Source organism: Zosterops lateralis (assembly GCF_965231275.1).
Source record: "Zosterops lateralis genome assembly, chromosome: 1".
Lineage (NCBI taxonomy): Eukaryota > Metazoa > Chordata > Aves > Passeriformes > Zosteropidae > Zosterops > Zosterops lateralis.
Genome location: NC_139762.1, coordinates 61,451,766 through 61,479,689, shown reverse-complemented (window position 1 = coordinate 61,479,689; position 27,924 = coordinate 61,451,766). Strand labels below are relative to the sequence as shown.

The 27,924-nt window shown below is 37.7% G+C and overlaps 1 protein-coding gene across 4 annotated transcripts in view; it reads left to right on the top strand.

Annotated features, from left to right (window-relative positions):
* CDKAL1 (CDKAL1 threonylcarbamoyladenosine tRNA methylthiotransferase) overlaps positions 1 to 27,924 on the top strand; it is a 385,260-nt gene that overhangs the window by 97,907 nt on the left and 259,429 nt on the right. For all 4 annotated transcript variants that reach the window (XM_083860253.1, XM_083860251.1, XM_083860252.1 and 1 more), the window contains exon 6: positions 21,831 to 21,927. In XM_083860253.1, the coding sequence (XP_083716379.1) occupies positions 21,831 to 21,927 (97 nt within the window). The remainder of the gene's footprint in view (positions 1 to 21,830; positions 21,928 to 27,924) is intronic.

The window sequence follows — 27,924 nt, the reverse complement described above, 5'->3', positions numbered from 1 at the left end:
TCCTCAGATGAAAGCTGATACATAAAATGCAAAGCAGCACCATTCTGAGGCGTTGGGTTTTTTAAAAAAAACAACACAAAAAAACCCCAAAACAAAACAAAAAACCACCAAACAACAAGATTATTCTAGTATGCAATGGAATAGTCAGCTCTAGCATATCATGACAGCTGAAATATCTGTCTGCTATGTATGGTTACCAAGCAAGCTTCCATGAATTCATAGTGATGGTAAAGTTGATCTTTTGGTAGGAGTCTTAGTAAGCCAGAGGGCTACCAGGTTATTCCTAGATATTATGAGTTTTTAAAGGGATGTTTCAAGAGATAGTTATTTATTTATAACAGGGACTGTATTAACTCTTACTGTGATGCAGTTACTCTTCTGCAAACAGTGAAATTCATTAAACTTAACAGCCTGCTGTAGGTATTTGAGAAGATAATTACAGTCTTTTGCTTGGGAACAGAGCAAATTGTCTTCAGAAGGTGGGCTTTACAGGCATTGATTTGATTATATTTCCACTTGCCTCTGGCATGGTTTCTAGCAGATTTATCTTTTTTTATTATCATGCCAGAAAACAGCCTTTGAAATATGCAATTTTATGTAAGCGTAGCAGTTTCCCCATCTGTCCCACTGTTCAAATTTGAATTTTTTAACTTCCAAAATAATAACTTCATAGCTTCCATTAGTATGGCTGTATTCTCTATTGCTGAACTATCAAACAGGGCAGAGAAAGTAAGGATTTTTGTATCAAAATTAGCTATGTGTATTTTCCGTGTGTGTGGGTAGATCTGGTGAAAATTGCAGTTCCCAGAAGGGAGCCCACAACAAAGATGGAGCGAGACTTACAAGAGCATTTTGTGACAGGACAAGGGGGAAAATGGCTTCAATCTGAAATAGAGTAAGTTTGGATTACATATTAGGAAGAAATTCTTGACTGTGAGGGTGGTGAGGCACTGGCACAGGTTTCCCAGAGAAGCTGTGGATGCCCCATCCTTGGAAGTGTTCCAGGCCAGGTCAGATGGGGCTCTGAGCACTCTGTGCTAGTGGGAGGTGTTCCTGCCTATTGCAGGGGGGTTGGGATCATTAAGATCTTTTCTAACCCAAACCATTCTGTGATTTTGTGATTTACATTACAAACAATTATATGAATTTTAAATGTTTATGGTTACTGTGCTTTTTTTCTTCACTAATACTTGTAACACTTTGCAGGACTTCTAGCTACAGCTTCAGAAAAACTTACAGATAAAAAGAGCAGATTATTTTTGATCTGATTTTAAGGTTTCAGCTTGGCTGTTCCTGCTTTGTGTAAATGCAAATGCATCCAGAAATGACCCATCTCTGCCTAGCTGGACCTGTGAGCTGACCAGTGATCTATTGATATCTGCCTTCTCCTTAATGATAACCCACAAACTCTAGCAATACACTGCTATAAAGGCTAACTTTTCAAATGTGTAAGGCAAATTTAGGCACTTAAAATTCTCCTTTAGGCACAGGTTTTCACGGTGATGATGGTGAATTATTATGTGCTTCACCTGATATTTTCCCATGTGTTTGTTTTCAAGCAACACAAGTAATGAATGTGATACATTTGAAAATGGCTACTGGGTAGGATGCTCAGCAGGTAGTCCCATTGGAAATTTTGGTTTTGCAAATACACTGGTGGCATGTTGACTTAATATAACAGTTATTCTAGATTCTCTTGTCTTCAATTGCTTACCTACAACCTACTGTAATTAGAAATTTTGTCCATTTTTGAGTGAGAATGAAGAGAAGTTAGAAGGCACATGTACAACAGAGAGATGTTACCAAATAGATAAAAATGCTACATTTCACTACGTTAAAAACAAAACAAAAGAAAACCCTGCCTGCTGATGGGGTCTAAAGGAAATAGTTCTGGCCACCCTTTTTGTGAGTTTTGGCATTTTCTCCCTCAGTAGACTTCCTCATTGGACATCTCTTCACATCCTCTGCTTTGTTTGAGTTTCACTCTGAGTCTCATGGTTTTCTGGGACTGGAATGGCAAAAGTTAACACAGATAGAGAAAGTCAAAAAGCTGGAGTGAAGGAAAGTAAGCAATAAGGTAGGAGGAACTGGGCTTTTAGGCAGTGTGCTGTCTGGGAATGAATTGCAGGAATGACATAGGCACTGCTTTTGGTTGCCTTATTGTACATGCAGCATTAGAATAGGAGTATCTGGACAGTACTGGGCAGTCCCTTTATTCAGGAGTTACAGGAAAAATGCATTTTGAGAAGTTCACAACCCTCACAGTGTGTTTATGCTTTGAGATAAACAAATATATAGTAAGTTAATTGTTTTGTAAAATATTTTTTATAATTATTGCAGGGCATAATGTTCTTCTAGCAGCACTGCTTTTACATAGGAAACAAAATTTCTATAAAATATTAGTACCGTATTAGATACATGAAAAGTCATGCTTCATTGACTTTAGTTCATGAGAATTGTCCCTTACCACACGTTTTGTCCTTTTTCTTACTTTGAGATGTAACTTGGTATGATACTGTCTTTTGTTTGAAATTTCTTGCAGTACTAAGCCAGTGACAAGTAACTGCTGACAGATACAGACCAGATAACCACTCAGTGAAAGCACAAACATCCTGAAGGAAAATGTTTTAGATCCAGCTGAGTCTGAAATAACATGGATGGAGTCTTAAAAGTCTTGTCGATGATAATTGCAGTTCTGCATACCACAGTCTTAAGAAAATGTTAAGTCTTTTGTACTGGTTGGACTGTGAAATGTTGAGCACTTGTTATTCTGAGTCTCACATTCTGAGAACTCAGTCCACTTCAGGGGCTTACTTAAGTGCAGCTATTACACAGCAGTCCAAATGAATGTGTGAGATACAGCCTGCTTTTGTGTGGAGGACGACTGCCCTGCTCTCCAGGAAATAGTGTTACACTGCTTGTTGCATTTTTCACTTATTTTACACATTGCTAGATGTTGCAGTGGTAGTAAATCAGCAATAGTCCATTACTTACCTGTAGTATTTTAATATGTCTGTAGGTAATTTTGTTTACTATTGTTTAAATATGTTGTTTCCCCAAATATTTTACTTCAGGTGAAGACTTGTGATATTTCTACCTTTTTTCTTTTTTTTTCTTTAAACAGTGTAATAACTGCTTGTTCTGGATTTTGGCATTAGGCTAAAAGCTTATGATGGTACTCTGCAAAAGCGGAAAGCTTCTTCGAGCTCTTTTGGGAGAGCATTTAGCCTGTACAGCATTGTAATTGAGTTACCTTGAGTAATTCCAGATTGTCAGCCTGGAGGGAAGGGATTCCAATAGCACTTGTGAAACTTGAAGGCAGGATGACAGATCTCATTAGGCATTGGTAAATCACTAAACATTTCTTGTAATATACTGAATCCCTCATATCTTGTCTTCTTGGCCGTCCTTCTTTGTGTCCCTGCTGCTCTACCCATCCCTGTATCACCTGCTCTTTGTACCTGGCACACTGACTGCGAGGGGGAGTTTGATGAGCCTCCTAGTTTTGCCAAGCAATTCAGAAGTGAGAGTGAAATGGGGAGCCTCCAGCAAAAGTATCTGAGCTAAAAGTGTTCTTTGGAAGTGCTCATGCAATCTCTTCTGTTGGTAATGGGGAACATAGAGGGAAGACAACCCAGAATAAGTGATTTTAAGTGCTCATGTCTTTTGAAATGTGGAGTTTTGATGAAAAATTGTTGAATGAGAGATCCCCTCTGAGTCTAAGATTTCATTTAATCTAGTAGACTCTTACTTTTTGCTCAGCAGTTACCTCACCTTTGTTGAAATAAGCATAACAAATAACTTCAAGTATAACTGGGATGCTTGAGATAGTCTTTCACCCAACTGCCAGCACATGTGTGCTGAAATGATATGTTTTCTATTCTATCAGTAATCCTTGATTAATTTAGAGCAATAACTTTCTTGGATGGAAGTTTGAGGTTTCTTTCCCCCTACTCTTCCTTCATTGTGAAAGTGGATGAAATGTTTCAAGAGTGGGAGTGGAGATCAGGTGTGTAAACAGAGAATTCTCTTGACTTAGGTTATAGGATTCACAGTCAAGACTTCAGGCATAATAATTCTTCTTTTACTGTCCCTTCAGCCCACTTCAGTCTTTGTATAGGTATTTGCCACCCTAAGAAGTGGATAAGAACTAACCAGATAGGTATGAGGAGATTTGGTATTTAAAAGAACACTTGATGATTTAAGTGAAAAATATTGTTTATTACCTAGACACACTGTATTACCATTTGAAAATGAATATATTAATGGTCCTGGTGTTAGTCCACTCATCCATTTTTTTATGATGTTGAGGTTATAAAATACACCATTGTAGAAGGTGTTTGGTAACTGTGCTACCAAATAGTTTCTATACAGAGTTATAAAGCTCTTGGTTTGTGTTGTTTGCTTACTGAGGGCTTTTTGTTTGTCAGTTCCAAGACCCTATTTTTTTTAATGGGGAGGAGATCATGTGAGAAGCAACACAAGTCAAATAAAGTAGGTGCCCTCATTTAGTGCAAGAGGAGTTCAAGGTCTCTTAAATTTGTCTAATAAACTTAAGATAATAAATCTTAAGTATGTTTAACAACATACTAAACATGCAAGTACAAACTGACATGACCTCTTATTTTGTTTTACCAGTTGAGGTTGATCTCAGAATTTTTTCCCTGAGGTTAGTTCTTGTATCCAGTATTGTTGAGGGGGTGTCTGAGGGATGGTGGTTTTGTTTTCATGTAAGATTTTATTCACATTGTAGCTTTGTTCTTGGTTTATCTGTAGTCTGATAAAAGGACTCCTAACTCACTGTGAGTTTTAAATGTAAACACTGCCAGCTCTGAGCTGGAAAGCAACATTCCAGACGTTGTCCACCCCTGCAGCCAAGGTATGGGGTTGACCCCCTTCATCTTGCTATTTAAAGTTGCCAAACTTTTTAATGTGGACAGACCCACCTTGCTGTGAGACGAGGTGCACCTGTCTGAGTTAGGTGAACTATTCAGCTGTGACCCCATCAGTCAGAGACCACAGGTGGCTTCACATTTTGAGAGAGACCTCTGTTCTAGACCACATTGACATAAAATAGTTTCTACAACAGTACTGACATGCTGTTTCAGTGCAATCTTAATGTATCCCAGGTCTTGGGAAAAAAAGAACACAAATGTTGAGATTTTGCATTCAGAATAATAAAAATATTGGTTGCTGGTTGTTTACAGAATTTTTCTGGTAAACTAGAAATTCTTAATTCAACTTCTGCATTTGTCTTGTGGTATTACTCAGGTACTTGGCATACTATTTTTTTTTAGAATTGGATAATAATGATCATGTTGAAGAAGTTACTTTTCCCTTTCACTTTATCACTGTTGACACTCACAAAAGTATGTGTGTACATAATAAATACTGCAAAAGGAAAATTTCTTTTATCTGGTATCTTTTGTACAAAGAAGATGCAGAGACACCATCTACAAGGGCATTCCTACAAGAGAAGGGGGAATGGTGGCAAACTGGGAGTGGATTTAGATTAGATATTAGGAACAAATTCTTTACTGTGAGGGTGGTGAGGCACTGGAACAGGTTTCCCAGGGAAGCTGTGGACGCCCATCCCTTGAAGTGTTCAAGGCCAGGCTGGATGGGGCTTTCAGCAACCTGGGCTAGTGGAAGTTGTCCCTGCACATGACAAGGTGGTTGGAACTAGGTGATCTTCAAGGTTCCTTCCAACCCAAACTATTCCATAAGTAAAATTTTATTTATGCCATGAATTGTTCTTTGGTGTGCTAATATCTCCATGTTTCACTAGAATTCTCAGAGCTCAGTTTAATTCTAATTTAGTGAGCAGTACTTGTGAGTGAATGTCAGTTGTTTTGGTACTTGGGAGCTTTTGTTTTGCTAATGATTTCTTCTAATGGCATAGTTCAAGATCAGATGTTGATCCTTCATAACCATAGATCAAAATCATCTGTTATCTGTCACAAGTCTTCAGCCTGTTCAGCACTTTCATTTTGTTGCAAATACCGTTTTGCTAGAAGTAAGGCCAAGTTTTCCAGAGGCTCACATGTGCAAGATTTAGATTTCTGTGTTTTGTGTCAACTGGCTTTGTAGCTTTTACTTCTCCTGGTTGAGAAAAGTTCACTCTATCCAAAATCCTTATGAAAGCAATGGTGTCTAAGATCCTGCATCAATAACCACAGGCTTATGAGAGGAATAAAATGAACTTAAAATGTTCAGACAGTTGATGGTTGGTAATTGCCCTCCTTTAGGAGAGATTGTTGATTATGTAGAATATGGAGTAATAAATGTGTTAACCATTCAAGTATATTAAATTATTAATCGAAACTGTGGTTTGGGAAAACAGATGTAACAAAAAAATGAACTTTTTCTATTAGGGCTCACTTACCCATGATATTTTCAAGAGTTGTGTGGTTTTTGTTACAACAGGTAATTAGAAACTTTGCTGCTCTGCTGCTTCTCTTTGCTGCAGGTGGTGCTTAAAAATACTTGATACCCTACACTGGTGTTTGTGTTTCTTCTCAAATAATTTACTGTCTTTGGAATATTTTCTAAACAGCACTTCTTAGATATGTCTTGGAAGAAGCTGGGAGGATTCAGCAAGTTAGCTTCTCAGACACATAATTTTTAAGGCAAAAATCATTTTTATCTTGAAAGCAAATGATTTATTATATAGTGAGAAAACAGCTACTTAACTATCAGTCTTTAATTTCATTAGATTTGTTATTTACCAAGAGTACTTTTCTTTTTTTTAACTTTGGACAAACGGTAGTTTCCTCAGCTTCCTAAAGAAGGAGGTTTTCTTCTGTCCCCGAATACACCCATAATCTGTGATGATGTTATGAGAGTTTCTGAAATTCCTACTATAAATCCATACAATTTTACTTTGAGATTGTTGTTTTACTGATTTCCCCAAGACCTTCACTGTTTTCACCCTGTTAACACAACTAACCAGGTGATTTTCAGTAAAATTGGGAAGCTCTCCTTTCCTCCTGCTACCACTTCCCAGGAGTCCTTGTCAATAGTAACTTCTACATCACCCTTCCAAGAAGCCTGTTTGTAAGCAAAGATGTGTCTTGCTCCCCTACAATGATTTGCTTTTACTGGGAATGCAAACAAACTGGTTTTGCTATTTTTATACGCAACAGATGGGCAACTTCTGCTGGAGTGAGATTTGCTTGACAAATAGAAGTTCAGTGTTACAAAGTACCTTCCAACACAACTATTTGTCCCTCTGACCTGTTTGGACTGTTCATCTGGTTCCTGAACTGAGAAGTGTTTTTTAGAAAACTTAAAACATCACATTTAATTATGGCTATATTATACCCTAAACATTTTTCTGCCTAGAAGAAGGTGATAGCTATTTTTGAACTGTGTCAGGTGAAGATGAAATCATAAATGGATTTCAAACTGATAGATGGAGAAGGATTTTATGAAGCTGATTATCTTCAATGGGATTATCTCAGTGAATAATGTGTTTGTAATTTGGAAAGAAATAAAGAAGCCAGTAAAATTGTCAGAGTAGAAAAATTTAGACTACACTATGATTTATGTGAGAACAGTTCCTTAGGTAGTCCACAGTTCTGTTATCAAGAGGTTTGAGGAATGTGGAATAAGGGTCTAATTGGGTGATGTTAAGGCAGCTTTTTTAGATATCCACAGGAAAGTGGAAAAAAGTTACAAGATGAAGAGTAAGAAGCATAGAATTTTGGCAAAGAGACATTAATGTTATTAAGGGAATATATATGGTGGAGAGCTCTAAGAACAAGTGAAAGCCTATGTGCATTAGACCTAAGAAGAGAGAGCCTGCCAATTTTGAAGTGATGTTAAAGGATGTGTATTTATTACATATCATGAGTATTTCTTGTATAAATTTATACAAAGCATGTAAGTGTTACCTTTTTAAAATGCCATCGGCTGTGGTAGTAATTTATGGATGTGAAAAATCGAACAAATGTCACAATGCTGAGAAAGTTCCATTAGACCAGAGCAATGCTAATACTGGAATAATAATAAAAGAAACAATAACAACAAGAAAGCAAGATGCTCCAGACTGTTAATGTACTCGTAAGCTCTCTTTGTCCTAGAGAGATCTGTAAGCTAAGCAAAAGATAGGAAAGCATTATTTATAGTCCCTAGAGAAAACTGTTGTTGATAACCATGGAAAAAGCATCTGGTGTTGCTTGGGCTTGCACAGGACTGCCAGTCTGGTATTTGTGCTCTTTCTGGGATATTGGTTGATGATCATGTGGCAAGTGGAGTGCTGCGCTTATAGAAGGAAGGGTGGGTACAGCTGAGGAGTCTGAGAAGATCAGGAGAGAAAAGACAGGTTTTCCAACAGCTCCCAAGCACTTTCTGTGGTACAGCTAGGGATTGAAGTGTGTGTTTTATGGGTTGGATAAATTCTGGAAGATGATAGCTGGGATAGACACTGACTGTAGACTGTAGCCTCAGCAGTGGTTTCTCTAAATTAGTATTCAGTGACTTCTTTTTGTAGTAACAGTCAGCAAACAGTGTTTTCAGGAAAATATTGGCATCTTGAACTGTTCCTTTCAATTTATGCATCCCTTTTATTATGTCCAGTTTTGCAGAAAGAAAAATCATAATAAAAATGAAAATATTTTGTATTATATTGAGCAGTATTAAATGAAGTAAATGTGTTGCAGATTCTCTAATACCAGGATATAGAATACCTGGTATTAGAATGAGAATGAGAATGGTTGGTAACATATTAATTAAAATGTATGTAAGTTGAAAATATGTAAAATATCATTGGCCATTCTGATGTCAAGGTCAAGTGCACATATTTAGAATACAGAACATGAAATTAGGGAGTTGGCTTGTTAAAAATCATAACTTTTGAGAGTTATGTGCAAACTTTCAAATTATTAATGTACTTTCAGAGCTTGAGCAATCCTGTTGAATGTTGTAGCTCGTGAACACCACATGTGCTCTGGTTTTGTGCTTTAAAATTGATAAAGCCAATGTATGAATATTTAAAAATATTTATCTGTGCTTTCTCCTGGGTCACTTTTTAAAGCAGAAGTTGTTAGAGGCACAGTTTGGGAGAAGTTTGCTGCAGCAAATAATTCTTGGTGTCTGTCTTTGTGTTTTCTAATTTGGCATCCCTATTATTGGCAATTTGATTTTCTGGTACTAATGACATCTCAAACTGGATGATACACGGTTTATCCATCTCTGTTATTTTAAATACAACTATTTCCATAGAGCAGGATGAATATAGCCATACAGTGTCTCTTTCAGCTAACCTTGCTTTACTCACAGGGTCTTGTCTGGGCCTGCCTAATTCCCATCAGAGGGAAGACACTCTTGCATGGAACATATGGTAGCTTTTTCAGAAAGTGGCAAATACTGGCAGAAATAAATTGATATATTGTGTACAGAGGCGGAAAGTAAGAGCAATTTTTGGCATGCTCATGGGAGTAGGGAGGGAGGATGTAGATGTAACAACATTTTAAGGAGAGTGCATGGGGAATGAATGCAGGCTCTCAAGTCTTCTGAAGGTTATCAGAGTGGATCTGGCCTTCACTTGACCCATGATCAGGGCACAAAACAGGGTAGAAGCTTAATTTGAAGAAAAGAATAAAACAAAACAAAAGACAAGTGAGAAGTTCAGCATTGTTTGGCTCTATGTAAAGGGTATTATTAAAACCAGGTTAGGAGTCTAAGATGTTTGCTCCTTTCTGTTTTATACTGTTAAATCTAAGAAACCTTAAAAAAATCAGGGTGCTGTTATAATAGCAATGTAGAACTTACCTTTTTACTTCTGTAATTCCGTAGTGTATTTTGAAGTACAAGTATGCACGTAAACTCATGTGTCCTGTCCCTTACTGAGGAATTAAGCTGCCTTCTGCTGATAGAGGTAGGCCTATATCTCACACATATGGCCTTTTATATCATCTTGAATAAGGTTAACACACGCTTCACTCCTCTGAATTCTAGGGAAACCTGGAGTGTGTTGTCTGATACAAGAGATGTGAGAAGTTGATGAACAGGGCACAGATTTTGAAAGGTGTTTCAGGGAGCGCAGTGCTCAATTTCCTAATCTGAGTTTTATTCAAAAGGAAAGTTCTGCCTTCCTCTGGCACCTGTTTTAAAGACAAACTTCTGCTTGCTGACAGGCAAAGATCTTCTTGTGTGCAGACTGTTCAGAAAAAAAGGCTCAATTGCCTATTTCATACTTTGAATCTTTGTACAAAGGCTATGGTAGAAAAAAAATCATGATGTTTATTAATGAACTAGTATTTCAAAGAAAAAAATATACACTTAATGCCATCAGAGTCTGAAAAATGTACTTGAGTTGCTAGAAAAATTTGGAAGAAAGGCATGAGAAATCTTTTAGAGCAAATTTCAAAGGCATAAGTTGTGCAGTTAGTACTTCTGTCACCCTCTTAAATTCTGCAGTGTTTGGGAGCCATAGAACAGAATTTCTTTGAAATTGCTGGTGGGAGCAGAGGGATTTCTTTTCTGGAGTTTCATAACAGGATGACAATTTCCAGTGAGATTCAGTAGAATTTTGAGCTAAGTGAGCTTGATGCAGAGTCCTGCATTATTTAGTATAGTTTCCTGGTGTGAGGTGTCTTGAAGTCTGCAGAGATGCATATTGTATAAAAAATAGAAATGAATTAAAAATATGAAGTGGGTGCATAGGAAATGCTGTTTAAGCAATTCATAATTCTTAGAGGTATTTAAAGGTTGATGTAATCATTGTTATGAACAGTTTATATGTTACAGAGAAACTTGAGCATTATAAGTTTGGTATAAATTTACTATGTGTCTGAAGTCCAGGGAAGGAGCTTTAATGAGGAAGGCCTTTTTCATTAGAGTTTTAATACAAAGATGAATCCATTGCACAAGGACAGTCTCTGAGCCCCACAAACATGCAGCTGCAGTCTGCCTCCTTTTCCCATTCTCACCTCTGGGTGATCACGCATCAGAAACAAGACGGAGAAAAAGGTTAGAGATGGTTACAGAAGCTTTATCTGTAAAACACATAGCTCATTTTGCCTAGGACTTGCAAAATAACCTTTAAAAATTACTCATTACTCTTCTGATCGATTATTAGCTCTAAAGAGTTCAATAACATACTGCACTGAGGCTTTTGTCCTGACCTTCCTGATCACTGGGATGGGTGACAAAACTGAAATCCTGCTGAAGTGTTACATGTGATTTACTGTGCTCAGAGAGTTACTGCTGCTGGTTTACCTACTGTATACCTAGTGCTGTGCAGCCTGCCTATTCTTCAAAAATAGAATATTCTTTCTTTGTGCAGGTAAAGGAGCACTGTAAAGATGGTGGTATGAATTTGATAGAATTAAGTTTTATGGAAAAATTGGACAGGATAAAAGGAAACAGAGCTTTGGGAGTGAAGTAGCTGTTGTCATATGCAAATATTTATGTTCATTCACACACAGAGAATGTCATTATTATGCTGAGTTGGAAGGACCCATAAGGATCATCAAATCCAACTCCCAGCCCTGCACAGCACCATTCCCAAGAATCACACCATGTGCCCAAGAATATTGTCCATATGCTCCTTGAACTCTGTCAGGCTTGGTGCTGTATTCAATCCACATTGGATTTCTGTCTGTTAGAAATTAAAAGTTTTGTTGCCAAAATCCCTTAAATTGTTCTGACCTTTCGGATATGCATGCGACCTAAATCTTACATGAACCCATACATCTATTATGATCTCTTTAAAATGCCTGGTGGTGTATTAAACTTCTAGAAGATCATCTATTGTGAAAACTACTAGAATGATATCTTGGTTATTTTAGGAAACATTCTTAGGCAAGCTATTATGCTTGGAGAAATTACCCCTTCAGCTCTGACAGAAGTTACAATTTTTAGCTCTCTAAATAATACATTTTGAACTAGATTTAGATGTCTAAACTGGTAATTTCTCAGAGCTACTTCTAGGACTTGCCTTTTTCTCTTCTTCCTCTCAGCAACCTCCCAGGAAATGTTTTCCCAACTACAGACATCAAAAAGCCTAAACCAGAATGGAAGGAAGCGTGCTGCATAAATTGTAAGCACGGAGCAGATGTACCTACTCTGATCGGTCCCACCTCACAGTGGGAGTGCACTAAAGCCATCTTACGCTGCTTGATGCACTTTTGAGCTTCCACCTTTCTAACAGCATCTTCTCCCCTTCCCCTGTCTAAACATCAGTGACAACAACTGAGTGGAGAATTTTTCCAGCTCTACAGGCAAAAGGGAAGTGCAGTCATCATTCCAGTCACTCTTGATACTGTAGTTAAAAATGCCTGAATAGAAAAAGGCAAAATCTTTTTTTTTCTTTTTCAGAAGCAAGATTACACTTTTGAATCTATATATGTAAGCACAGACTCAAAGCTTCAGTCTCTGAAGGAAATAAAATAGTAATCTTTCTTCCATTTGTATTGTAGTGTGTGGTGCAAAGCCCTTCTAAAGCATAAAGTTAAAGCAGTGTAGGAATCTGTTGATTTCAGGGATTGTGATGAATTTCTGTGAGCATAGAAACCACTAAGATGTTCTAGCCATACAAAACCATACAAATAAATTGTATGTCAAAATGTAGTCCATGGAGAATTGTTTGGATCTTTACCATGCTTTCAGATGTGCTGTGAAACAATGAAAAATTATAGATATCAATGAAGAGTTAATTTCAACCTCTTCATAATTTACAGAGATAAGGCTGGTGGCTGTGTGGCCTGTCGCAAAGAATGTGGCATGTAGGGTGAAGACCCAGAAACACGAGCCAACTCTCATGAGTCATTCTCAGTTGTGAATAAGTAAAACATGAACAAGATATTGAGAGGAGGCATTTATTGCTCTTGGTGGGGCTTCACCTGAGTTGCTGTATCTTGAGTGCAGAAGGGGCGGTTGAGGGATATAAGAAGACTGGAGTAGATCCATTGGAGAGCTGCTAAAATGGTCAAGGTGTCATGAGTCAGGCATGTAGGAGGCTAGTGGATAGTTTCTGTTGCTGTTCTGTTCTGATCAGTTCTTACCTGTTTTGATTAGGAAGAGCTTGCTGGAAGAATTTAAAGCAAACAGAAACCCAAAGGTTAATCAAAATGTGGTACAGTGCAATTTGGACAGAATGAAGGTTCTAGTGTTGAGGAGTGAAATCTCTTAAGTTTTCTGCTCTGTTCTTTGTTGCCTTTTTTTTTTTTTTTTAAATCACGCTATATTATAGTCTTGATCTATTTCATAATTCCTCACAAAAACTAGCCACAGCAGAGCCACTTGTGTAGCATTTCCATAAGGAAAAAAGAACATGCAGCTTACTGTTTAGAAAAATTACTTCATTGAATTTTGTTTTCTTTTCTTTATCGGATAACTTCTGACAGTCTTCTGTGCACATAAGATGAAAACTATATTTAGTGGCTCCCAAGAAGTTATTTTAGTTTCTTTCATGTAGTGGTTGTAGCCACCTGATTTTGAGTAAAAAAAAAAGCCTGGATATTCAGAATTTTGGCTGCCTTTCAGGTCTGTGGTTTTCTTCCTCAGCTGCCCTGGAGGAGTCCAGGAAAGAATGAGTTGGCTGTTAGTTTCTTTGTTATCCTTGATTTTTTTATCAGAATATTCTATGTCAGACACACCATGGAATTGTGCAGAGGTTTTGTTCTGATGATTTTGTAAAACAGTGTTGGTGTCATATACTGCTCTGTGTGTTTAGTCCGTGTAAATTCTGCTTTCTTATTCTGGATTTTCACCATCCTGACCCTATGAAAGAAGATTCCTGGTGTGTTACACTTAGTAAAAAAAAAAAATGGAGAAGTACTCATAACAGCTTCTAGAACAAATCCTTTTAAAATTTCGTTAGTGAGAAGCATGCTATACCTCTGGGGGACACGGGGGGATGGATTGTTTAATTTTCATTCAACACTAATTCCGTTTTTTAGTCATTGTATCAACAGGGTTTTTTATTACAACCACTGGCCATGCATACATGTAACTTGAAGCCTGTCTGTACTTTGAACCTGAGAGGCAGTGTAGTATTTCACACATTAATTACAATCATTATTTTGTGCCCTAAACTGCACCACTTCTGTTTTTAAAGAGATGAATAGAACTAAGAGGGTGGGTAAGACTGGGAAGATGAAGTAGAATAAATTGTCAGCTAACTAAATATAAAGGAGGAGAGATATGCTATAAATACTATGATAGAATATTCTTATTCTTACAGGAATATATGTTGAAAGAACAGAGGAATAGCATAAAAGCTGTATGGTTGATATAAAAGTTCACTATTATGATTTTGACTTCCATTTCTTTAATCTGTCAGAGGTTTAGTGTCACTTTCCAAGTGAATTTATATATTACCTTTCACTGTTTTTCAGACGAGTGTACCTTTTAATATCTAGATACACAAAAATAAGTTCAGAACAGGATTACGTTTTCCCATTTGAAGGGGGAGCATGAAGTCTTGCTTTTTTGAAGTAGTAGAAAGAAGTGAAAAGAATCACACTTAAAGGAGGAAAGAAGTGTCAAAAGGCAAAGAGAAAGGACAATATTACAGGTAGAGCTTTGGAACTGTCTCTCCTTCTGAAAACTTTCTCACTGTTGTCGCTTCTTAGATTCTTTGTGAAGAAAGGCTAGCATGCATCTGGAGATGTAGAAAGACAGTGAAGCATTTTTATGACCCTACTACAACTTGTCATCTATGTGCTAAAGGATGTAAAGATTCAAGGATGTTCAGAAACTGCTGATTTATTTTTTTAAAGGCAATTCCAGTTTTTGTCACCTGCAGCAGTGCCCTGGTGGTTTGGCTTCCAGCAGCCTCTGCTTTTGCAAGACTGAGTGGGCAGAACTTCAGTGTATCGGGTACTCTGTGTGTCAGAGAAGTTGAGGATACTCGTGCTGTCAGCAGAGAGCTGAGGATGAGCACTGGAAGCAGGGAGGAGGAGAAGGAGCTGAGGAGCACAGTAGTGTAGCCTACCAACAGTGTGTTTGAAACCAAAGCTCGTAAATCCCAGATCTGTAAAGCAGCAAAGGCAAATAGCTGACTCTTTTATCTGAAGAATGGTGGGAGCCTAAACATTTGGAAAATACTGCAGGAAGAAATTTTCTCTCAGTGTCCTAGTGAATACCTTCTACAAAGCGTGGATGTCACCTGTGTTAGGCAGTGAAGGTTTGTCAGTGTCTAACAAGTCCTGGCAGATTGTGCTGTTCACTTGACAAGAGCTGGGGGAGGTTTGAACCAGTGAGTGGGTGTCTTGGCACCCCCTGAGCAGATTGCCGGGCCCCAGTCTGCTTAACAGGCTTGGGAGGACAAATGCTATTTCTAGTATTTTCTTTTACATGTCAAGGTCCCTCAGTCTTTTCAATAAACAGAAAAATAAATTAAAAAAAAAAAAAATCCAAACCAACAACTTTGCAATTACAAGAAAAAAAATTAAAATTTAAAATATATCTGCTTTTTAGCCAACAAGTAAAAATCTGTCTGCCAGCAGCCAAGATGAAATTTTTTTAAGGAGCAGATTGTCATTAATTACACTTTCCTTTTAAGAACAGTTGTAAGGCTGATAACTTCTAATTATGGGTTTTGCAGATTTGCTTTAAAGTTGTGGTATATTGATTTTTAAAAATCTGTTTCCTTCATCATCTGGAGACAGTAACTGGCATGTAACCATTTTTACCTAACCTGACCAAAAGACATTCTGGAAGTTTCTCTCTCATGTTGATCAGTTCAGCCTTTCTTGGGGCTACAAAAATTACTAGCCAGGGCCAAGGTGAAATTGAGGATTTGTTCCTTCATCCCATTCTCTCCCTGAATACATTCTGGTCTGATTTTTCAGTTTGATGAAGTCTTTGAACTATTAATTTGAAAGCCTTTGTGGGAAGAAAAGATCATCATTACCACTAACATGCTGTATTTGTGTGAGTAATGACTGGCCAGGAATAGCTGTTGCATCTTTAATTGCTGCCTATAAAGTTACATTTACAGAAAACTTGAGTAAAACTCAGGCACCGATTTGACTGGGTCTAGAGTTTCAATTCAGATTGCCTTTTGCAGACAAAGCTGCAGTCTCTTCACTTGCTTGCCAGGTAGTTGGGTGAAAACAAGTTTCCATTCATTTCAGAAACTTGGGGAGTAATTTGGTATGTAGCATGTGAGTCTTGGGGTTATTCTCAGAGCTGACATTTCACCTGCTATAAAAAACTCTTTTAGGGAAGGATATTTTTCTGCTTTTATTTATTAATTTTTGCTTGGAACATGTCTTTGCAACCTGTTTGGAGTTTGACAGAGAAAGCATTTTCATATTTTTGAATTTTTTTCAGAGAAGAAAATCTTGTCAGGAGGAGGACATGGCACCTATTTTTGCCTTGGAATGTTTGCATGTTACCTGATGGTGTTTGCCACAGGAAATGCTATTTGACAAGTTTGGTGGATGCAGCTTGGCAGTGAGACGGCCTCTTTGCTAGAGACTGGTCCTCCAAGAGCAGATCAGTGAACTCCAATAATCAGCATAAGCATCCTCAAATGAACTTTGCATCTTCACATGCCTCCCAGATAAATGACAGTAATTCTTTGGGGGCTGTGGAAGTGCACAAGGAAGCTGACATGCTTAAGCTGACTCTTGAGTAGCTCTGCTCTGATTAATAATGTTGACAAGCTTTCATCAGGTTTTCCACAAGCCTTTGTCTATGGGGCTGTCCCTAACTTCGAAAACAGAACATTTAAGAGTTTCTAATATCTTTTTTGCTTCGTACTCACCCATTCAGCTCAGTGTATTGCGACCTCAAAGGTTTCATGAGACTTATTAAACTCACCAGAGATAAAGGAGTTCCCGTGTCCTTTTGTTTTTCCTTCCCAACAGCTTCATTTTCCCTCTGTTTTGGTCCTGCTGCATCCCTTCTCCCATGAGCTAACTTAATGGAACCAAATGGTTAAAACCCCTCAATCTTGGCTCAATAAATTTCTCCTATATCAGTGAGTTTAACGGGGCTGTGGAGCAGAGGAGGAGTGATACCAGATGGTCAGAAGTGAGAAAGAGGGGGCGTTGAAGTTGGAGAAAGGTAAGAGCAACAACAGCAGAGAGAGCGGATGGGAGGCGAGCCTTTGGGTACTAATGAGACATTACGTTAGCTTGAAGCCTGTAAAGCCACGGTTCAACTTGCCATTTGTAATTTTTCAAACAGAAAATACCTGTATGATTTTATGGATTTTCAGGAATGTATTCCAAATGCTGTATAGGCTCTATCTTTTCATTCCATGTATGCTGTGCTCTCTTTAAAACTTGTGGCTTTCTGCTGATTAATTCAGCAGATGAGAGAGTTGGAAGATCTTCTACATATTTGCATCTTCAGCCAAATAGCATTTCTTTTTCCCCAGAGACATCACAACACCATTTCTACAGCCTGGGAATAGTATCTCCTGAATTTTACTTTTTATAACCATTGGCAGCCTGATCTCATCATGTACCCAGCTAATACTGTATTTAGCTAGAGCTGCTGCAGCAGAACTTTTTCATGTTATGCTGACATTTCTTTGGGCACTTGTAGACACAAAGCTCCCCTTTGTTTATGGCTTCACACCTTTCTAAAACACCTGATAGGGGCTCTTGTGGATTTTGAGTAATAGGAGGCCATGAGAGTGGTATGAATAGGCTACAATGATGCATTGCAAAATTCAGTTTAAGTCTACACATCTTATGGGGAAGTTGCCAGGTTTGTTCAGGTACAACAATGGGAGGTGAGTGCTGCATTTGGTGGGGCTAGCTCATGGATGGTCAATTGTCATCTCTCTAGTAGGGTTCAGGTTAAAATAATTACTTTTCCATGTCAGATAACAAAGTTACTTCCTGTTGTAGTTTAGCATTAAATAGTTCCTATTTTATGAACATTTCCCAAGTGCTATCAATTCAAAGCTAAAGAAGCTCACTGTAAAGCACTTTCCCCCTAATTTCTTGCTTTTGTTTAAAAATTCCTCTCTTGATTATTCTCTTACTTGTATTTGGCTGTTACTTAGTTCTGCTGCAGGCAACCTTCTGCTCATTGGTTTTACACTTCTTCGTTATTTAATTCCACCAGCAATGGGTTCTGGAGGAAAAAATTTGGGTTTTGCAGGCAAAATACTTGGTTTCACCGATCTGGTACTAGAGCAGCACTTTACAAATTGCATGTTTCATGCTGACAAGTCTGTAGTTTATCAGCTTTCCTCCCTGCAGACCAGACTGCTTTTTATTTCAGAGGCCTGTTAAGCCTTCCTGTGCATCTGGGATCCCTTGATGGGGAGTAGTGGTGGCTCCCTGAAAGCTAGTAGTTACTTAAGAGTTCACAGCTTACAAAAATCCAGTGGGCAGCTCTGCTTAGGAAAGGGATATGAGCAGACAAGCAGTGGTGGTCTGGCTCGTCTCTGTCAAAGAGCAAGTCAGCAATTACTTTCAATATCACAGATTGTCTTCTGTTGAACTTGGCCCATCTTCTCTGCTTTCACTTTTTTATTGCTTTCCTTAGATTTGAACCTTAGGGAAATGTCCCTAACTTTTTTCTTTTGGTAGTTCCACCCGAGTATCTGTGTGAGTCATGAAAAAGTGGAACAGCTTCCTGCACTGGCTGCCATGGTATCCAGCAGTGTTGCTATACACACAGCCCTGAGGTAGCAAATGCTTATGGGGAGCTCTTTTGGTGGGTGAGAGGTGCTTCTTTTTCTTTGTCGTATTACTGACTAAATTTTCTTGGAGCTTAAAAAATAAAAGTTAGAGGAACCATGCAACAAATTACATAGAATTGTGAGAAAAATTTTCCAGTTTGGGAGGGTTCCTAACATAAATAAAAGTGTGCATGAGCAAGGCAGAGGTTCTCCAGTTACATTCTGAAATTTGCTTTTTAAAGGCAGAAGACATGGAACATATTTCATGATCTCTGCAACAGAGTATGAATCTTGTGATCTTGTATTAGTCCTCTGCTATATGCAGCACTTCATGCCCCTGTTGTTTCCAACTTGTTTTTTGTTCCCCACCCATTTGTTTCATTAGGAAGTAGCTTGAATAATTCTTTTATTAAAAAAACCAAAAAAACTCTAATTAAATTTCTATTCAGATGAATATCTAGCAAGTAGCTTTTAGAAAAGAATATTTCTAGAAGATGTATCATGAGTCAATTAAATTGAAAGTTCAAGGTACGGTTCATGTAACTTAAAAATGTAAAGGGTTCTAAAAGAGAAGATGTATTTATTCATGCCACCTACTAGATTCCATGAGGTATTTATTCTCCTTACTATTCACTTTTTTAAGAATAAAGGGTCTTCTAGTACAGTTCTTGTGCTAACTAGATTTCTGAAGAATAATTTTTACAGTCTTTTGTTAATATGAGTAGGGCTCATTAAACAATATTAAAAGGAGGTGACAATATAGCACTGGAATGCATATTTTAATAAGTAGTTTCTTGAAAACAAAGCAAAAAAATTTCCTTACAATGGCTTTTCATTTATGGCGGGTTTTATGTATTGTGTGATATATTATGAAGGTAATGAAAATTGGCTAAAATTTAGTTCTGGCATTTCCACTTAATTGCATTTTAAAGAAAAAGAATCTCAGTGTACAAAATTCTTTCCTCTGTAGAGACCTGTACAACTTCTAAAAAGTTACATGAAGGCAATGCTTATTATGAAGAATATTCATTTTAAATTTTTCTCCCCTAGCTCTAGTTATAGTCCCAGAAGACACGGCAAAATGTTAAAGCTGTGAAATAACATTAAAATGCCATTTAATGTGTCAAGGGAAACTTTGTTTATTTTTTTTTTTTCTCAGATAAAAAGACATGAATAAAAGCTTTTTCCTCTGTACTGCTCACAGGTTTTCAAGTAGATGGAGCGGGCTGTTGCTTGCAGCAGATTATACCAGATGCCAAGTTGCCTAGGGATGTGCGCTTTGTTTGCTGGAGACAGGGCTTATTGTCTTGCCTCCAGGCATTAGGTTGAGTCTGTTAGACTATATAAGTAGTGATTTTTCTCCTTTGAATTAGTGGAGTGTCACATGGTGCTGTGTGACATTTTTAACTAATGCATGAAGTATAATTTTTACTTTCCTACTTTTTCTTGGATATGTAGTAGGTAACCTGTATTGAAATTTTGCAAAACCCTTAAATGAGAGATTGCAGGTTTTGGAGACATGTTTCTGTGTTCTATGCCTAAGAAATATACTAAATTAGCATTTTATCATAGTTCTTTACTCACAGAAATATTATCAAGGAAGAGATGAAAAGATTTGCATTTATATTATATGCAAGTAGAGGACCAACAAGGTTCTATATGATGAATGTCTGAACATTTCCTGAAAGTCCCACTAAAAAAAAAATCAAATATTTTGCAGACATCTGCTGCAATTATATTGGATATGAAGTAACAGTCATGATCTATTTTCCTGTTATTTCTCACTTGTGTTTGTTTCTTTCCTTTAAAATACTTCATTTTAGTTCAGCAGCCAACACAAGGTATTTGGCAAAATGGCCTGTGATTTCCTTTACTGTTACAATTTGTGTGCTATTATGAGCTTTCATTTGAGCTGTAAATTTTAAGTAGATTTGTCCATATTACATGTGTGAATTGCAAATTCTGAGCAGGTCTGTGGTACCACTATGGGTTGGTTTGGAGTTTTTTGTTAAAATTGCCTTTGCTGGAGATAGACAGATACTCATTAAGCATCTTGGAGACAGCTCAAGCAAGCTGAAGAGTATCAAATTGTCTAAGTACCTGTGTATTGTGGATATTTTTTCTGAAAAGCGTTGTGATGTGTCTTAGCCTATTCCAACATAACAGTAAACACTATGCAAACTCATTCGTTGCTGGAGAAGAGATTCTGGGTTCCAGTTTGACAGCAGCCTTCCAGGAGGTCGTGATACAACATGCAACTACAAAAGATCATTCTTGGAGAAACCCATAATATGTTAGACCTAGCAAATCTCCTAAAATTATTAATCACTTTTCTTCTTTCATGTTTTGCACATTGTAATGCAGTAGTTGTGTTGATGTAATGTTCTGATGGATGATCTACAAAGTTTAATGAAATGCAGGTTTTGCATCTCGATGTGTTGTGTGCAGCTGCTCGTTCTGTGCAGGCCTTCCATTAGTTCTGAGACTCAGTGCTGGCTTGATACTGTTGAATTCAAACTGAGTAAAAATGTTACTAATGAAATGAACAGTGTTAACCATTTAATCTTAGTGTTTTGATTTCCTGCTTGACGCTCAGGTAGGATTAAAGCTAAGGAATTATGTAAGGTAATATCCAGACAAATGTTTCTCTGCCAGAGGCAATACTTAAAGCTTCAAAGTGCTTAATGTGCTTCAATACTTCAACATTTTAAAGTAACTGCATATTTCAAAGTAAACAAACATTTTAAGTAAACATCAGAAGACTGATGTAACTGGTCAGTTCTGACTGGTACTACATAAATGTGTCTGCTCTGAGCTGAGTTCCTGCCTGCATCCTGTCCTCTGTCCCTTGCCTTCTGTGTAACTTCTTCAATCGCGGTTACTCTGTCCCATCTTTCTTGGCCAGTTTCTCTTCTACCATTTTGGCAAATAAAGTTAAGTGAACTGCATTAGGGCTTTCAAGGTTGTGCTTTTGTCCAAGATAAGCAATGGTCATAGTCTCTGTATATACTCCCCAAACCAAACCAGGCGTGCTGTAGCTTCAGATGGGGTTCTTTTGGTGTGTTGGTTTCTTTGGTTTCTGAAGCTCAAACATACACAAGTTGCTTCTGATTTTGGCGAGGTCTTCATTGTGGTTGCTTTCTGTTGTCAGATGCATAATATGATTGTTTTGAACTTGAAAATGATAATTAAAAAAAAAGATACTGACACACTGTTTGTCCTTCTTTAGGAAAGCTCAAGAAGGGAAGAAGAAAGTTGTTCTAGCAGGCTGTGTACCACAAGCCCAACCTCGCCAGGAGTACCTGAAAGGCTTGAGTATTATAGGGGTATGTATCTTTAGAAATCAAAGGTTTTCATAAATGTTTTCAATAAGTCAATATCAATATCTAGATTCTGTTGCCTTTCCCTTGGAAAATGCAGCAGAGAAGCTTCCTGCTGTGTCCCCCTCCTGTTCAGTTTTTTGCATTATACAACATTTAAAGCTTCCTTCAATCGAGGGTGATTTGATTTGGCTGTGGCATGAGGGGAAAAAGAAAAGGATGCTGTTGCTGGAGCTGACTTACAGTGCCCTTTGAAGCCTGAAAATTTCCAGGCTTCATCTAGGATAAAGGTATCAATTACCGTATTTTTAAAAATATCACAGTTTATTTGCTCTAAGGCGAGCCTTAAGACCTTTGTTAAAATCAGTGGAGGAAGCGTAGGAGACTAGAGCATATGAATTACACAGACACAGCTGAGGGTTTAATGGTTGTTTCTTTACTTCACACTACTAAGTAGAATGGAAAATAGCAACGGTTATTCTGTTTAAATTTGAGGCAGTCTGAAGAGTTAAATCCACTGGTGACTGACTTGTTAAAAAGTTACTAATCTTTACCTTGAAAATGAAACCACAGAGCTTTGATTTCAGTAATAAAGTGCTTTCAGTATTCTTTAAAATGTGGTACTACTGTATAATTGAATCACCTTTGGAAAAGAAAAAGGTAAAATGGGTAAATGGATTTCCTCTTTGCTCAGATGCCACATAGTTATTGATCCATAATTGATTGTTATAGCGAGTATAATAATACCTACACATCTGTAGACAGAGGGGGAAAAAAAAGAGCAAGTCACTATCCTTGACCAAGACTGTAATTTGATGTTTCAGTTTTGATGAATTTAACCTATTAAAATTGGGAAGTTCATTTTTTTTTAAAAAAAAAAAACCTCTTTTCCTCCCCTCTTTTAAAAAAATTCTTTTAGGTAACGTAGTTTCTGAAAATTAGCCTCTTATCATCATCTTCATTTGAGTACTTAGAACCAATGTTTCATGAAAAATATCAGTAGTTTTGTATTTTTTTACAGAAAGATTTCTGTCAGGAGATTAATTAGGTGTTAATGCAGTGTTCCCAAGTACTTTGTAACTAGACCTGAAAATACTGAAATGTAGTCTTTGCAATAAGGACACTGTCCTCTAGTTGTCATTGCTGTGGTAAAATTTACTGTGCTTTAAATAAGACATCCCTCAGCTCAGAAAGGTCTTAAACTTGAGGCAAAACTATTAACAAAAACAAAGCTAAGAGCACATATTGTCCATGTTTTCAGTTTGTACATTTATGATTTTCTTCCCATTTTACAAAGAATGTGTGTGAGAGGGTGACTGTATTTAAAGGACAAGACTTGTTATCTTACTATTGCAAAATATTTTTGAAAGACAGTTTTTGCAGAATTGAGAAATAGAAGATGTTCTGTTGGCAATAGGATATTGATTCTACTTTAAAATTTTAATCATTAAGGGTACAGTTTTGGAAATCTTTCTTTAGTACCAGGTTGGTCTCATCTTCAACTTGGCTGAGAGACATAGTTGATTTATTGTTGCTTATATAAGTTCTGCTATTTTATCTCCCCATCCTTTTCTTTTTTCTCTTTTTAAATATTTATTTGAAAGGACCATGTTGTCTGAGGATGTGTTTATTTACCAGCAATTATAACTCCCTCGGGGTGGTTTTCTAAAGGCAGTGTGTCAGAGGCTCTTCTGCTCCTCTTGTTAGGATGAAGGAGGAAGTTGTGTTGTAACTACCAGAGAAATTCTAGTAAATCAGAGCTTGTTTTGATCTGCATTTGAAAAATACAGGACTGAACTTACACTGTTCTGTATTTATTGCCTGATTTGGGCAGAAGGAAAGGAAGGGCAACTTCATATTCTTCTTACCATTTGAGATGTTACTGTGCTATTGTGTTTCTTTAAAGTAGTTGCTACTTAATAAACTTTATAATGTGAGTTGAGGTGGTGCCATAGGCTGTGTGTAAGGCAAACCATAATGTCACATGGCAAGGTGAAGGAGCTCTTTTCTGGAACGGGAAAATTCTCAGCAGTAATAAACCTGCCAAGGGTGTAAAGTACCTGAAGCACATAATGATGCATTACAGGGGTTCACAGCCAGCTACCCTCAGGTAGTTTTCAAAGATTGCTCCTTTGTGTTTGTGGTGTACTCACTTCGAACTCAAGCGCATGTACAGTGCACAAAGAGACATCAACTCTCCTATGTAGAGTTATCCCTCACTTTTTATTTTTAGTTGCCAAAGACTAGGATGTGTGACTCTGCTGATTGTTTTGAGGGGATTATAGGGGAAGGAAAAGGAGGGACAAGGGGGAATGAAAGATTTAGCCAACAGGTTGTGTTCTGGGACTCGTGAATGGATGTAGGTAATTGCAGTGTTTCCTCACTTCCTGAGCTGCATACAAGAACACACAAAACCCTTGTTCCCAGTGATAGTTCAGCCATTGGAATGGTATATTTTATTTCATTGACATTTTCTGGAGTTGTAAGGTGCTTGATCTCCAAATCATGCTATATGTTCTGTGACCCTGGTCAGGTTTCTGAGGGTTTATAGGTTGTGAGAGGCTTCACAAGGCCCATGTATCTGTATTTTGAAATCATCAAACTTGCTGTGCAGACTTTAACCATGGGCCTAATCCACATATGTTTTCCATTAAAGGCATGCAGTAACTCTGCAGGTGAGTGAATCCTGAATGAGAACTTCCTTCTTTATCTTTCTCAGTGTAATATCTAGCATTAAAAACCTATCACCTTCTGCCATACACCCATCGCCCAGGGGAGGAGTTTCAGCCTGTTCTTTCACCTGCACAAACACACACAACCAATCCAGTGTTGCTGCTCTAGAAGGCTGTAACCCTCCCCTTTGCTGCTGCCCTCTGAGTCAGAAGGTGCAGGTCCCGTGCCATGGTAGGGTACTGCAGGCTCTTGGGCCAAGGTTAGCCTGAAGCCACTGCTTCCAGGACAAATACATAGCCATGAAAAGCCCTCTGCCAAGGCTCCTTGCATTCTCCTGACCTCCAACTAACCCTTTCCCCTGGCTGTTCTACTGTATAAGGCAAGCTTTAAGTAATTTTCTTTTCATATCCAGTTTGAAACTCTGGAATGTGATTAGTGAGAGTGCTGGACTCTCCCAGCAGCAGCACGTAACACTAGGAGCACTGCTATAAAATAGATGATGCAGCATAAAAAATGCTAAATGCATTACAGAAACCAGACACTTTATTTCTCAAACTCTACTTCTGTAATTGGTATGTACTTTTAAGTTTAATGTACCTTATTCCTTCATTTGTAAAATGTTCCAGTGAGTGGAGCTTTGGCAGTGCCATTATGAAAGGAAATCAGTGGAACCTTACCAAGATTCCAAGTGTCAGCACATCCATACTGCTTTGGCCTCATAAAGGAGGAAGATACATGGTGTGGGATTTCAGTGGTTCAGTTCATAAAAGTTCTGATGATGTTTGCAAAACAGAGATATTGATACTTGCCTACCTTGCAGTGTTCATAAGGACAGACTGCATTCAAGATTGCCAGCCTGTCTGCTGCCCTTAAAACAGAGCCTTGCATAAATGCAGATATCCAATATGTACTTCATGAAAGTCACATTTGATGGTATTTTACTCCAAATTATTTGAATTAGCAGAACTTCTTGGAAAGCATGCTGAAAACCTGGGAACAGGTGGAGGCTTTTCTTCTGTAGCTTATGGCTAAGAATGATTTCATACAAATCTTAGCTGGTCAGCTTTGGCTTTTGAATTCCCATGTTGATATTCAGATAGGACACTGGAACCTGGAAAGTCAGAAAAGAGTGTCAGTCAAGCATATGATTTTAAACTGAAAATTGGATGTGCAAATAGAAAATGTTCATTTCTACAGCAGTTATGTACTAACCTATAAATCAAAGGGTGTAGCAATTAATTTAGATAAGAATTAGCCTTCAACTGTGTCAGTGTTTAGCAATGAAAATCAGCTGTTTATGTGCTTCTTTTAGGTAGTCTCCTTCCCTTTAATGTTTGTGTAGATCCTCCTCTCAGAATACATTCCTAACCCAGAGTAATGCCTATTACTATGGTCAGTATTGTCAGCAAAGGTTTTAAAGACAGATGTTATCCCTCTGAAGCCAGGGTGGCTAGTCACATGCCTTTTGAAGTTACGTATTAAGCCCTAGATTTATCTTGCCTAAGTGCTGTAATTTGGGAGTCTGTTTTGCTCAGTTCTCTTTATGGTCAATGAAGATAATTATCTCTAAAATAATTTAGATTTTTAGAAGACCTGAAGTGCCTTTTGAAGCCATGTATTTCCCTTTTACTGGCTTTAGAGAGGGGGTAGGCTGGGTAGTCTTTTAACATCCAGCATTTGGCAGAGATCCCTAAACAAGGTGAGATGAAACTGAGAGTTGGTGAACTGGAGTTAAAATCTTCAGGATTATAAATAGCATATTCTAATTACCTAAGATAATTTTATCTATGTAGTGACCATTTTGTTTCTTATTGATGTCAGTGAGATTCAATGTGTAGGGTTTTTCCTTGATGAGAAAAAAAGATTGTTTTATAGACATGTCTGCTCACTCCTAGGGTTTTCATATTGGATCTTAGGAAAAATTTCTTCATGTAAACGATGTTCATGCATTGGACCAGACTACTCAGGGAAATGGTTGAGTCACCATCCCTGGAGGTATTTAAAAGGTCATGTAAGATGTCGTGCTTAGGGATATGGTTTAGTGAGGGGCTTGGCAGTGCTGGGTTATTACAGATACAAATGATTGCTGAGTTGTACTTAGGCCTAGCTCTGATCCCACCAAGAAGGGTCAAAGATATTTCCTCACCTTTGTTTCTACTCCTCAGCCTTCATGTTTTGATAAAACTGTCTTTATACTTGCTTTTTCACCAGTTTCCTGCTTTGGCTACTCTTTCATGGGTTTGTGCTCTTGGCCCACACCAATATCAGCCCAGATTTCTGCATCAGCCCTCATTTGTGGTGGTTGAGTGTGGTTTTTTTTTTCCTCTCTTTTTTTTTTTTTCTTTTTTTTCTTTTTTCTTTTTTTTTTCTTTTTGCATAGTTCTACTCAGCTGTCGACTCCATTCTGTCTGTAGCTCCTGTTCTGTTCACATCCTAATGGAGAACTATTTGAAGTGGACATTAAGTCCAAAATGTACTTAACTAAGGTTCCCCAAGATCTATGGAGCCAAGTGGGGTGCACTGACCACACCCAGCAGTGGTGTCCTGCTGTCAGTCATGGGGGGCTGGTTTTTTGAGACACTCTGCAAAGAAATGTTGAGGCATGGTGTCATTTCCCTTCATACACCACCAGGATGTCTCATGGGCTTACTGACGCCTGTACCACTCTAGAGCAGAATTATCCATAAGGTTAGTGAGATGTGAGGAAAAGAATCCAGCAGACCTTTACATACACAAGAAAATTTCATTACTATGACTTTTTAATTTTTTTTCCTTTTTCATTCCCCCCCTTTTTTTTTCCAAATACAAATCTTCTAAATCTTTTCCTCTTCTCACTTCAGATTCACCTCACATTTTCTAAGACACTTTTATCTTCATAAATGCAGACTGGAAACCTTCCACATTTTTTCTTGAGCACTTGGGGCTTTAGCCAAATAATTTCCAATAATTTCAAATGAAAAATATTTAATGTGGGAAATAACATGTAAGGCAGAACAAACATCCATTTCTAGGTGCAGATCTCATTATCTCTCAGACCTGTAATTTTAATTACTTACATGAGCCATCTTCTTGACAGACATATTGAGAATAATTTAATTTATCTAATAAAATGAAGATGCAATATAATGGTTGGTTGGTTTATCTATTTTTATTCAACAGGGGATTTGGAGCAATGCAAAAATTCCTCAGAAACACAATGCAGAAAGTAATTGGTGGCTCAGGTTATGAACCACCCAGATTTCTCATATTTTAAATGATTAAAATGGTTATGAATTTAAACAGTCTAGGACTGAGACATACAGCAATAATGTTTTAGGTAATATAACACAG